The sequence below is a fragment of the Pelophylax lessonae genome (assembly GCF_965119305.1).
Source record: "Pelophylax lessonae genome assembly, chromosome: 9".
NCBI classification, from domain to species: domain Eukaryota; kingdom Metazoa; phylum Chordata; class Amphibia; order Anura; family Ranidae; genus Pelophylax; species Pelophylax lessonae.
This window is the reverse complement of record NC_138776.1, coordinates 240,091,611-240,104,420: the sequence shown is the minus strand read 5'-3', so window position 1 is coordinate 240,104,420 and position 12,810 is coordinate 240,091,611. Positions and strand designations below refer to the sequence as shown.

General features: G+C 47.0%; 1 protein-coding gene across 1 annotated transcript in view; it reads right to left on the bottom strand.

Moving 5' to 3' along the window:
- Nucleotides 1-12,810, bottom strand: part of LOC309563344 (kinetochore protein NDC80 homolog) — a gene marked incomplete at both ends in the record, with an annotated part of 49,505 nt that overhangs the window by 15,590 nt on the left and 21,105 nt on the right. The window contains 2 exons of the mRNA XM_082267738.1: nt 6,417-6,493; nt 7,347-7,434. Of these exons, the coding sequence (XP_082123864.1) occupies nt 6,417-6,493; nt 7,347-7,434 (165 nt within the window). The remainder of the gene's footprint in view (nt 1-6,416; nt 6,494-7,346; nt 7,435-12,810) is intronic.

Here is a 12,810-nt window from a genome sequence, read left to right as displayed (position 1 = left end):
GCACCCCAAAAAGATTGTGTTCACTGCACCCCAAAAAGATTGTGTTCACTGCACCCCAAAAAGGATGTTGTTCACTGCACCCCAAAAAGGATGTTGTTCACTCCACCCCAAAAAGATTGTGTTCACTGCACCCCAAAAAGATTGTGTTCACTGCACCCCAAAAATGATTTTGTTCACTGCACCCCAAAAAGGATTTTGTTCACTGCACCCCAAAAAGGATTTTGTTCACTGCACCCCAAAAAGGATGTTGTTCACTGCACCCCAAAAAGATTGTGTTCACTGCACCCCAAAAAGATTGTGTTCACTGCACCCCAAAAAGATTGTGTTCACTGCACCCCACAAAGGATTTTGTTCACTGCACCCCAAAAAGATTGTGTTCACTGCACCCCAAAAAGGATGTTGTTCACTGCACCCCAAAAAGGATTTTGTTCACTGCACCCCAAAAAGATTGTGTTCACTGCACCCCACATAGGATTTTGTTCACTGCACCCCACAAAGATTGTGTTCACTGCACACCAAAAAGGATTTTGTTCACTGCACCCCAAAAAGATTGTGTTCACTGCAGCCCAAAAAGATTGTGTTCACTGCAGCCCAAAAAGATTGTGTTCACTGCAGCCCAAAAAGATTGTGTTCACTGCAGCCCAAAAAGATTGTGTTCACTGCAGCTCACACACAGAAAAATGGATGTGGATCACTGACACCTGCCTATCTCCAATCCCACACCACACAGCAATATCGATTGTAGTTTGTAGAACACAGTTTCCCTAAAATTCAGCAGACTCTGTCCCTAACAGGATTGAGAAGAGATCGTAGATCAGGATTGAGTGCAGACCCCACCCCCCACACAGCAATATCGATTGTAGTTTGTAGAAGACACTGACCCTATATAATTCAGCAGACTCTATCCCTAAAATGCCTACAACTCGCCCTGCCTAAACACTCCGACCTGTCCCTCAATTCTATCCGGACACAAATGGTTTTTTCCTGCCTATCTTTCCCTAATCAGCAGCCAGCACGTTGATGTGTGCTCTGTCCCTGAATCTAAGCAGCATAATGACGCCGCTGCGGCTGCCTCGAACTTATAAAGACTTGGTCACATGCTTCAGACGGCCAATCACAGCTACTGAGACATTTGCAGGCATGGCTGGGATGGCTTAAGGCACACCAGTTAAACGATTGTTGATTGGCTGTTGAAAGCCCGCCATGAAAAGAGCGCCAAAGCATGCAAAACCCGGAAATAAAACGACCGAACACGGATTTTTACCCGAACATACAGTAAAGTGTCCGTGTCCGTGTTCGGGTACAAAAAATCCAATTATTCGGTACGAACACGAATAATACAGTCCGTGTTCGCTCAACACTAAACGTGACCAACTAGTGCCAATAGTGATTAATGATCGCGTAATAAGATCAGTCCATTTAGAAGATAACTAAATTCACATCCTTCAGTGGGCAAGTGTTCTTCCCAATAGATGCAACAACATGTGCCCTCCACCGGTCAAAGTATGCGCTCACCTTCCCGATAGACCCACATAGGGTCCAATCATGCCTTCCAGGGGTACAAATCCTCTGGATGGTAGCTGCTCTGGTGTTCCGTGAGCTCTCATACAGCTCAGACAATGGTGGTCCAAATATATAGTATGCAGACAGGAAGAAAAGAAAATAGTGCTTATGGTTTGAAAAGCAAAATTAAAGACAAGCACACTCCCATTTGGTCATGCGCTACCTCCGGTGCATGCGGGTAAAGTGCTCAGTGCATATGGGGTGCAGAAGCCCCTTAGGGTCACTTAAGGGCCATACAGACTAAGATTTTTTGAAGACTTTTTCCTTCAGATTTACCTTTTCTATGCAGTGCAAGGGCCTGGCCAGATTGCATACAAATTGAAAAAGTGTTTAGGTTTGACCTCATATTATATGGTTTTGGTAAGTCTAAATGTCTTCAGAAAATCTTCTAGTGTGTATGGTCCATTAGATGTCTGCAAATGCTCAGCTGTTTGACCACATAAGCTTCCAGTCTGCTTCGTGGTGGTAAGCGATGACATCCCAGGCTCTGCTCATCACAGATTACGCAATTTTCTCAAGAGGTTTGATGTGGATCTGAGGTTTGATTTGGCCCACGACAGTGTCACTTCTGTCAGGCCCATTAGGTGAGGAGACTTTGTTCCTCCTTGTCTGTTCAGATATGCAACTGTTGTTGTCTGACTGGATTTGCACATCTTTGTCTTAAATAGCGTCTTGAAACAACCTTGGGGCTCTCTTTAGCTTTTAGTTCCATCATATTTGAGGCGGCTTCAGACCAGTGGGGGTTCCATTCCCCCTGCCTGCAAGGATTCGGCATGTGCGCTCCCCACCCCAGGATACTGGCATCTGTGGTGATCCCCACCATGTTGGCCTGCGTTCATCTGCGCAGCGAAGAGGATCGAGTCACCACTGAAGCGCTTTCTTGACTGACTGTGGTGACTGAAATGGTCATCACCGGGGACGTTTGACTGCCATCCCACTAAGCTAGAAGCTGATTTTTGCAGAGGACTCCTATGTAGCTACGCCCAGATGATGGCCAGAATCGTCAATTTTGGTCACTCTGGCGCCTAGGTTTAGCACATAGCCCAAGTATAAAACCCTCTGGTTTACGAACAATTGAGATTCTATGCTCTCTATCCTAGATCTTCCAAGTAAGAGATGCTCATTCACAGATTGGTTGTCAGGCTCCCTGCTGATTCTGCGAAGAACAGGTTTTCCAGATATGGCTTCATGCCTATGCCCTGTTGTCTTTTCAGAGCTGCAGCTGGTATTTACGTGAAAAACCCAGGTGCTGAAGAGATGCTGAACGGCAGGGATGTGTACTGTAGGTGCAGGGCGTTTGCTGGCCTCTTCAATATCTTTGTTTTTTTTTATTGGCACATGGAGATGGGCGTCTTGCAAGTCTATCGAAGCCATAAAGACTCCTTCCGTTAGAATATTCCTGACCGAATAGATGGATCCCATCCTGAACCTCTTGTACTTTATCTTTTTTGTTGAGTGGTTTGAGGTTCAGTAGGAGTCTTGGTTTCTCTGATAGTTTGTTTCTCGCAAATCTGTTTGCAGATGTGTTGCAAAACCATTTTTTTCTTCTCCCAGCAGGTCAGGACAAATCACTTTCTGAGCTAGTAGATTTTCCAGCGAGGATAGAAAGGCCTCTGCACGGTCTTGGTTTCTTGGAAGCGTGGTCACCAGGTATTTGGTTGGGGCGGGCAGGAAACTATCGAGTAACAATCTGCTACTGTGTAGAGGACAAATTTGTTTTCCATGGCATTTCTCCACTGCGGAGCAAAGGCCCCCAGTCTGCCCCCTACCTGGGTACCGTCTTGTTTTGGTTTCTGGTGAAGGAAGGCTTGAAAATGAAGTCTTCCTTGCCTTTCCTTTTTTACCTTTTTGGAATCTTTTGCGTGCCTGAAAAGTCCCAACCCCTTATGCCTCGTACACACGCATCGATTATTGGCCGGGAATTTTCGGCCAACGTCCGATCCACGGATTTTCAGCTTGTTAGTATGATGCTTGACAACCGACTCAGACTTTTCGGCCAAAAAAAATCTGGTGTGCAGGCTATAAAATTTGTTGGCCGTCAACACAACGGCCGATTTTCCGTCAGTCAGTACAGATTTCGGCAGACAAAAATCTGATGAGCAAGACTGGGCATGCTCTGAGAAGAAACCACACGGAAAGTAAACCAGCACATGACATCACTTCTGAAGTAGATTTTTGTTGGCCGAGAAAATGTGTGCAGTCTAGGCACATTCCAACCAACAAAATACAACTTGGACAAAAGTCGGACGATCGGTCGGCTGATAATCGTTGCGTGTGTACGAGGCATTAGGGGAATCCTTTTCTTGTTCTTTGCAATTGGGATGTGGCACCTCCTTTTGGGGCCTTGTTGAGGAGTGAGGACCAACCCTTTGTTCCTTTTTTGTGGGGTCCAGCGCTTCCTAGCTCCCGCTTTATTAAATCTCGACTGACTAAAGGGCGCTTCCACTTCTTCTAGGGCTGAGGGTAACCTTTATTCTCCGCTTCAGTCCTGTCTAGAACCAATTCCAGGCCTGGCCTGAATAGTAAGTCACTGTGAAGGGAATCCTGCACAATCATTTTTTGAGGCAATACCCCACGCCCCTTCCCCCCATGACTTCAGCTACAAGGCTCTCCTGGCTGAGTTAGATAGAGAAGGCCGTGGTTCTTGATAAAACGCTCACTGCTTCCGCCGATGTGTCTGCTAGAAAGGCTGCTGCTCTTGTTAGTGTGGGGATGGTCTCTGTGTATCCCCTGCCATCAGCTCTTTCAGCTGGATCAGCCAGACTAAAAAGTACGAGCAGTGCATGTAGAAGCGATTGATGGATTTAGATGAGCCTCTCCCGATTCCCATGCTTTTAGCTGCGCTTCTATTTTCTGGTCTATGGGATCAGTGAGGGTCCCGGAGCTGTTAAAAGCTAGGTCGGACTTAGTTTGCCACCCTAGAGAGGGAGGCATCCACTTTGGGACATTTCGCCCAGGCATGGGTCTTCCTTTGAGAAAGGGTACCTATGCTTGACTGCTGCTGGTGTGAAGAGCTTCTTTTCTGGCTCTTCCCATTCCTTTTTGACTACGTCTTTCTGTCTTTCAAGGTCTGGTGTACCAGGAATGTTCTTGGTTTTTTAGGTTGTAAGCCCTTGTACATTTTGTCATGCAAGGAAAGTTTTGTGCTTTTTTATTCCTTGATGCCCAGGGTGTCTGCTATGGCCTGCAGCAGATTTTCAGTGTCCGGAGAAGGGAAGAGGGTGCCTTCTGAAGTTCTGATGCTGTGTCTTCCTCATCTGAATCCGAGCATAGATCATCTTTCGAGTCTGGGTCATCCGAGTCTGCTTCCTGCTCTGCTTGATCCACCTCCTCTCCGCTCAAGAGGGGAGGGATGCCCTGATTGTAGACAGGGCACTGGCCTGGCTGGTACTTGCTGAAATTTCCAGTTTCTCAATGGCCGAGAGCAGTGGCCCTATAGTGCATTTTATCTCCTTAAAGGAATTAAGCATATCCCTAAGGAAGCCTTGTGATTCTTTGGCAACCATTTTGTTCATGCATTTCTGGCAGTGTGTTTTTTTCCTGTCTGCAGGAAACCTGTGTCCGCAAGAGGTGCATGCCTTGCTGCTGGACTTTGCCCTTCTCTTCTGGGGGATTTGCCTGCAAATAAGCACAAGGGAACCCAAGAAAGATGGTTGCTATACCCAGACGCAGCATTAACTTTGTTGTGAGGTCAAGAGAAGTGACCCTGGAGTGCTCTGGTTTACCTTGAAACTTTCCTGATTCACAGGATCTGCAGAGCAGGGTGGTGGTGTCCAACATGGTCAGCCGCAAGGAAACCATGCCTAGTGCCCTTTTAACTGCTTCAAGCCCAAGCTCCATCCCTGCCCCCAGCTGACCCCATGCAGGTTGGACACATACCTGCACCTTTTGCCGCTTGTCTTGCCTTTTTAGCAACGTCCTTTTGCTTTTTTTTTTTTAATTTTGCCACGCGGCAAAACTGGAAGCAACGTCACCCGGCTGGGCCAAGTTGGGAGTTGCTGTGGGTGGAAACCTGTATGTGGCTTTTGTCTGGAGGCATTCTTGCCTCCACCAAGATGGCCACTGAATGGAAGTTGTGCAGCAGAGGCCAGAAGTGATGCAGCGTTTCCGGGTCCGCAGGCCGCAGCCATCTTGTTGCCCTTGTCCATGCCACCTCAGTGGGGAGCCTGAGCGAACATCCAGGGGGGGGGGTAGAGAACAAGGGATAAGTGCCGCACCTCAGTGGGGAGCCTGAGCGAACATCCGGGGGGGGGGTAGAGAACAAGGGATAAGTGGGTGGCTCAGAGAGCCGGGGGGGGGGGGGAGAAGATGGTTGCAGATCCCCAGGGGAGGAAACCTCAGGTGAACAAGCTGCCTGCCTCTGGTGCTGTCCCTGACCTGACACTACCCAGGCCCAACTGGACCTGATGGGAGGCCGGCCGGGAAGTCCCCTGCAACAAGCACAGGGACTTGAAGAAAACAAACTGGTGCAGCTCCTGTAGGTCCGGAGAAAACCCGAAATAACTGAGGCACGTAGGTATGTATGCTTGACAATTTTATAAGGGTGGACAATTGTGTTTCCTATTACAGGTGGGAGGAGCCTCTCAGATGCTCCCCTGGAAGACTGTTAAAGAAAAAAGCATTCTCACTAGTAGAGGTCGCAATGGCAGCCTACATAGCTCTCTTGGTGCAGGTTTGCATTAAAACTGTTGAATGCACAGTTACAGTATATAAATGTGAACCATATTAGATTTCAAATATCTGTAGTTCTGATCAGTCTCAAGCTTTATAAGAACAGATTTTTGATGAATGCGTTAACATCCTTCTGGATACCAAAGCAGCGGCCTTATGACCGTTACACACAAGTCACCCACCTCTTCTCGCCCCGCCTCATAAGGGACTTTCTCGGGCAGATCCATGTAAGCAGTCTGATAAACATAACTATGCGAATCTGGGATAGAAGACAAGACAATTTTTAAGCCAATTTCTCCAGGCCTTGCAGTTGAATTACCATTCTTAGGATTCTACGCACACTCACCCACCAATCTTTAGTTAATAAAATACTTAAAAATGTGTACATTTATATTAACCACCATTAGCACTTTTTCAGCTCAATTATACTACACTTCCTTAAAATTTTAGGACACCCATGAAGTACATCTAAAAAACACAAGAAAAAAAAAAATATTGCAGTCGATTGCCCTTGGATGTGGTGACTATTGGTTTTCTTATCTTCATTTTCATCTGAAGAGACAAGAACTCACTGCTCAAGGTGGTGTAATTGCCTGATGACTCACACCGATGCATGCCCCGGCTCGCCTCCGTGGAAACTTGATAAAAGGAAAAGGAATTGGCAGCACTTATAGTAATGATTAAGCACACAGTCAGTGTGTGAAACGCGTCTACCTTGTCACGATTGTCATATTTGGATGTCCAGTCAATAAATCTGGATTTTGACTCAACCTGGAGTGCTGCCAATTCCTTTTCCCTTATTCATTTTCATCTAGTGATCCTGCTAATAACACAATTTTTTTCCTAGGGTGCTTACTGACTGTACGTAAGGAGAAGCAAATTCTCACCCTAGGACAACATGGTGGTGTTCTGTAGTTCTAGTGATGGGACTCTTAGACTAACCTGCACAGCATACAATAAACAATCCTGTATTAAATGCTTAAAAAAAAAAAGAAGAAAATAAAAGCCATTTATAAAAATTTTACACAAAGTAAAAATACATTTGGCCAAAAACCATTCAAATTTTATCTTCAAGTTAAAACAAAACTTTCTGAAATTATGGTAGATCTCACCAGATAGGGATTCAAGACTTGGTTGACACCTCTGCAACTTCCTGTTTAAGGAACGCCGTCTGTGGCTTTTTGGTTTCCTGTGTGACATCTGAGAAACCAAAGCGTGTCAAAAGTTTACGTGAGGCAAGTTCTCAGTTTTAACCTTTTCTTCCTTATTAAAGTTCTGAATGTGTGGCTAGGAGCGCCTAAGTAAAACGTTCACCTTGCTTGGAAATATTTATTGAACATGAACATCCGATATAGCCTATGTTCAATAAATCCTCCAACGGGATGGCAACATGACATAGGTTCAAGCTTGGGACTGTACAACCCCACAACCACCCTGATTCCACCCACCAGGAAACTTATGGCCGTGGCCCCTTTATTTGGGTTTTAAGACAGAATATGAATGACTTTGAACCTTTAATTTTACCAGACCGTTCCACTGAACGCACACAGGCCAATATCCCCATTAAAACGTTCATTAAATCCTTTTTCTTGAGTAGGAATGGCCATAGATGGATCGAAATGTGGCTGGTCCCTGCAGAATTGGCCAAATTTCGATCCATCTATTGCCAGCTTTAGTATATTTATGAGAGGTTGGTAATACCCATTTAAGTTTCTGCAACACTTAAAATCCATAGTTTTCAATATTTAAGGATTGGATGAACTGCTTACAGCCCTGGTGTAGAACCTGCAGCCCATGCAGCTCTTTGCCACATACTGTGCTCCCTGTTCACCAAATCCTTTCAAGACCTGCAAGAAGCTTATGATCTGCCTAAACAGGTCTTTTTTCGCTACTTACAAATACGACATTTCGCACAACCCTTTATGACTAACCTCCATTTTTTCCCCCCTCTAACCAGGTTTGAAAAAATTTGCCTGGAAGGTCCGGCCTCCAAGGGTATGACTTGTTGTATTTACCAGCTTTTAATTACAGATAAGTCTTCGACCGGGCCTCGGCACGCCTATATGCGAAAATGGGAGCAGGTCTTAGGTGAGGAGCTTCCTTTAAAAACATGCCAACTTATCTGGTCGCAAGCATCAAAAACCTTGATTTGCACCTTGTAAAAAGAGAATCAATACAAGATCCCCTTTCATGGTACCAAACTCAAGATGTGCTCCATTCCATATACCCTCTGCCAATCGCAGCTGCAGTAAAGATATAGGTACATTGTATCACATCTACTGGTCTTGCGCAATGATCATCCCTTATTGGTGAATGGTCCATTCCCTCCACTCCATCTTTGGGATCCTGGGTGCCTTTTCATCCCAAAACCTTCCTTCTAGGTCTCCCGCCCGCCTCCTTTTCTAAATTGGCTAAACAAAAAAATGGATTTTTGTAAGATCTTACCGTAAAATCCTTTTCTCTTAAGCTCATTGACAGACGTAGTCTTCTTGATTCTCAAGAGCTGGGTTATGTTGTCTCCGCAGGAGTAGGACTAGGCAGAAAGACAAAACGTTCTGGCTCCACCTTAGGGGCAGTCCCTGAGGGTATATCCTCCCTCTCTCTGCTACAGGGAATCAGTTCTGTTTTAAAGCAGTACAGAGAATTTAACCCAACCCAACTCCATGATAGAGGGGCGGGTACTACGTCTGTCAATGAGCTTAAGAGAAAAGGATTTTACGGTAAGATCTTACAAAAATCCATTTTTCTCTATCGCTCATTGACAGACGTAGTCTTCTTGATTCTCAAGAGCTGGGACATCCAGAAGCAGTGCCACAAATGAGGGGTGGGATTGACAAAATCAAATCCAATCTAGAAGGCCCAACTGGTGCCAAACTAGAAGTTTTAAAGGCTCATTATAAACAAAGAATGAGACTAAAGAAAAATTTTCCAACGGAAAAAAACCCTCGAGGTAGACCACTGGTCTCCTCAAATTGCGGCCTGCAAAACCTTGCGGCCAAACGAGGCATCAGACGATGCCATTACATCAACTTAATGTTTAGTAAAGGTATGCACCGACGACCAGGTAGCCGCCTTGCACACCTGGACCACTGACGCCTGATGGCGAAAGGCCCATGACGCACTAAGTGCCCGAGTGGAGTGCGCCTTAACAGGGAACGGGGGCTCCCGACCCTTAATAGAATAAGCCTGCACTACCGTCTGTCTGATCCATCTGGAAATGGTCGCGGCAGATGCAGGCAACCCCTTTTTGGGTCCATCTGGGATCACAAAAAGTGAATCCGTCTTGCGAAACGAGTCTGTCGTTTTCAAGTATACCCTGATCGCCCGGACCACATCCAAGGAGTGTAAAGCAAACTCCCGAGGATGACTGGGCTTAGGACACAGGGAAGGTAATACAATTTCTTCATTCAGATGAAATTCTGAAACCACTTTTGGTAGGAAGGATGGATTCGGACGAAGAACCACCTTATCTCTATGAACCACCAGATATGGTGAACGACAAGATAATGCGGCCAGTTCTGACACCCTGCGTGCAGAAGTAATAGCCACCAAGAAGGCCACCTTCTGGGACAACGTGGGTAGAGGAATCTCCCTAATATCTTCAAAGGGAGGTTTCTGAAGAACCGACAACACTAAATTAAGATCCCAGGGGGGTAACGGCGCGTGCACTGGCGGAGCCAGATGTCGCACCCCCTGGATGAAGTTCCGCACCAAGGAATGAGTAGCCAAAGGCTTCTGAAAGAAGATGGCTAATGCTGAGACCTGACCCTTGATAGTACTCAAGGCCAGTTTCTGCTCAACCCCTTGTTGCAGAAAAGCCAATATTCGACTAATCGAATAAGACCGAGGACGGAACCCCAAAGGTTCACACCATGCAATGTAGGACTTCCATGTGCGATGATAAATCTTTCTGGAAGTCGCTTTCCTTGCTTCAACTAGAGTAGGAATAACTGAGGCTGACAAACCTTTGTCCTTCAGCACCTGGGTCTCAATAGCCAGGCCGTTAAAGCCAGCGATCGTAAAGCAGGATGGAAGATCGGTCCCTGAGACAGTAGATCCTCCCTGAGAGGAAGTCTCCACGGGACGTCCGCCACCAGTCTGACCATGTCGGCGTACCAAGCTCGACGAGGCCAGTCCGGAGCTACCAGGATTACTGGGATTCCTTCCTCCTCTATCCTGCGAAGAAGTCTTGGCAGTAACGCAAGAGGAGGGAAGGCATATATTAGCTGGTATTGCCCCCACGGGGCGATCAGTGCGTCTGCAGTTTCTGCTAGAGGATCGCGGGAGCGAGCCACGAATCTCTGAACTTTCCTGTTGAATCGTGATGCCAACAGATCCACATCCGGGGTGCCCCACCGTAGGCACAACTGGTGGAAAACGTCTGGATGGAGGGACCATTCCCCCTGATCCAGGGTCTGACGGCTGAGATAATCTGCCTGCCAATTCTCCACCCCCGGAATGAACACCGCAGAGATTGCTGGAACAAATCGTTCCGCCCAGCGAAGAATGCAAGCCACTTCTTTGGCCGCTCGGACACTCTTGGTGCCCCCCTGGTGATTGACATAAGCCACGGCCGTGGCATTGTCCGACTGGATCCGAACCGGGCTGCCCTGGAGCTGCTCGGTCCAGTGAATCAGACAAAGTCTGATCGCTCTCAGTTCCAATACATTTATCGGTAACCTGGATTCTTCCGGGGACCAAAGTCCCTGGACAGATAACTGACCGAGAATTCCTCCCCATCCGGATAGACTGGCATCCGTGGTCACTATCGTCCAATATATTGGCAGAAATGACTTTCCCTGGCTGAGCATCGGAGACCGAAGCCACCAGACCAGAGACTCTCTGGTCTGTTTGCTCAATCGGATCTGATTGTCCAGGGATTCCGGATTTCGATTCCATCTGAGAAGAATCTCTTGCTGAAGAATTCGGTTATGGGACTGGGCAAATGGGACTGCTTCGAACGAAGCCACCATCAACCCCAGAATCCTCATGCAAGTCCGAAGGGAAGACCAGCTGTTGGACAGTAACAACTGGACTGCTGATTGAATTTTTCGGAGTTTCCCTACCGGAAGAAAAACTTGTCCTGACTGTGTCTAGAATTAGACCCAGATATTCGAGCCTCTGGGTGGGAACCAGAAATGACTTTTGCTGGTTCACCAGCCACCCGAATTCCTGTAAAGAAATCATAGTAATTTCTATGTTTTGTAGCAAGGTCTGAGGAGACTCTGCATGAAGCAGAAGATCGTCTAGGTAACCAAGGATCGATATACCTCTTTGGCGCAGAAGTGCCAACATTGGGGCCAACACCTTTGTGAAGACCCGCGGAGCCGTGGCGAGACCGAAAGGTAACGCCACAAACTGATAGTGGTTCTCCTCTACGGAAAAGCGTAGAAACCGCTGATGTCCTGCGAAAATGGGAATGTGAAGATAGGCGTCCTTGATGTCTATGGATGCTAGGACATCCCCTGGATGCAGGAAGGCTGCTACCGTGCGAATGGACTCCATTCTGAATCTTCTTATGTTGACGAAAGAATTGAGTGCTCTTAAGTCCAGAATTGGACGCACTTTGCCCTCTTTCCTGGGTATTGTAAACAGGTTTGAATAAAACCCTTGAAACCGTTCTGTCCAAGGAACGTGGACTACCACTCCTTGTTGTAATAAATCTGTGACTGCTCTCCGCAGATCTTCTAAACGATCTGAGGATAGTCGGATATTGGAAGGGAAGAATCGCGCCGGTGGGAGAGATCGAAACTCGATCTTGTACCCTGACCTTATGACTTCGCAAACCCATTTGTCCGGGATTCTGGAAAGCCATGGATCCGGGAACCGGCGAAGACGTCCCCCCACCCCAGTTATGGGTGGGGGCGCACCTTCAGGCTTTGGATGGTTTACCTTCAGGTCTGGAGGGGGCGGGCTTTTGCTTGCCCGACCAACGACCCCTGACGCCTCCTGCAGGAGCTTTGGAGGACTTAGTTTTTTCACCCGCGGGACGAAAAAACCTCTTGTGAGCAGAAAAAGAAGGCCCTCGTCTTTGACGAGTTCCGCTACCTTTAAAATTTTGCGGTAAAAAGGTGCTCTTTCCACCCGTGAGATCTTTAATGATCTCATCTAAGTTGGCTCCAAATAGACGCTCTCCTGAAAAGGGGATATTAGCCAATGCTTTTTTGGAACCTTGGTCGGCTAACCAACCTTTTAGCCACAGTGTACGCCTGAGAACCACTGCTGAGACTGATGCTCGCGCCAATAATTTAGTGGCGTCTAACGCCGCATCACACACAAACTGTAACCCCTGTATCATTTGTTCCAACAAATCTGATACCGCCTGAGGGACCTCTTCTAAGTCCCGGCGTAACCACTTGGTCCATTCAGTTACAGCCTGCGAAACCAGACCAATAGCTATTATAGGTCTGAAAGCTGATCCAATCAAGGAAAACATGGTGCGAGACATAGCTTCTATCTTGCGATCCACTGGATCTTTAAAAGACGGAGCGTCTTCTAAAGGAATAACCGTGGTTTTATTCAGTCTAGCAATTGGTGAATCCACCACAGGTGGTTCTGTCCATTTCTTAATAAGGG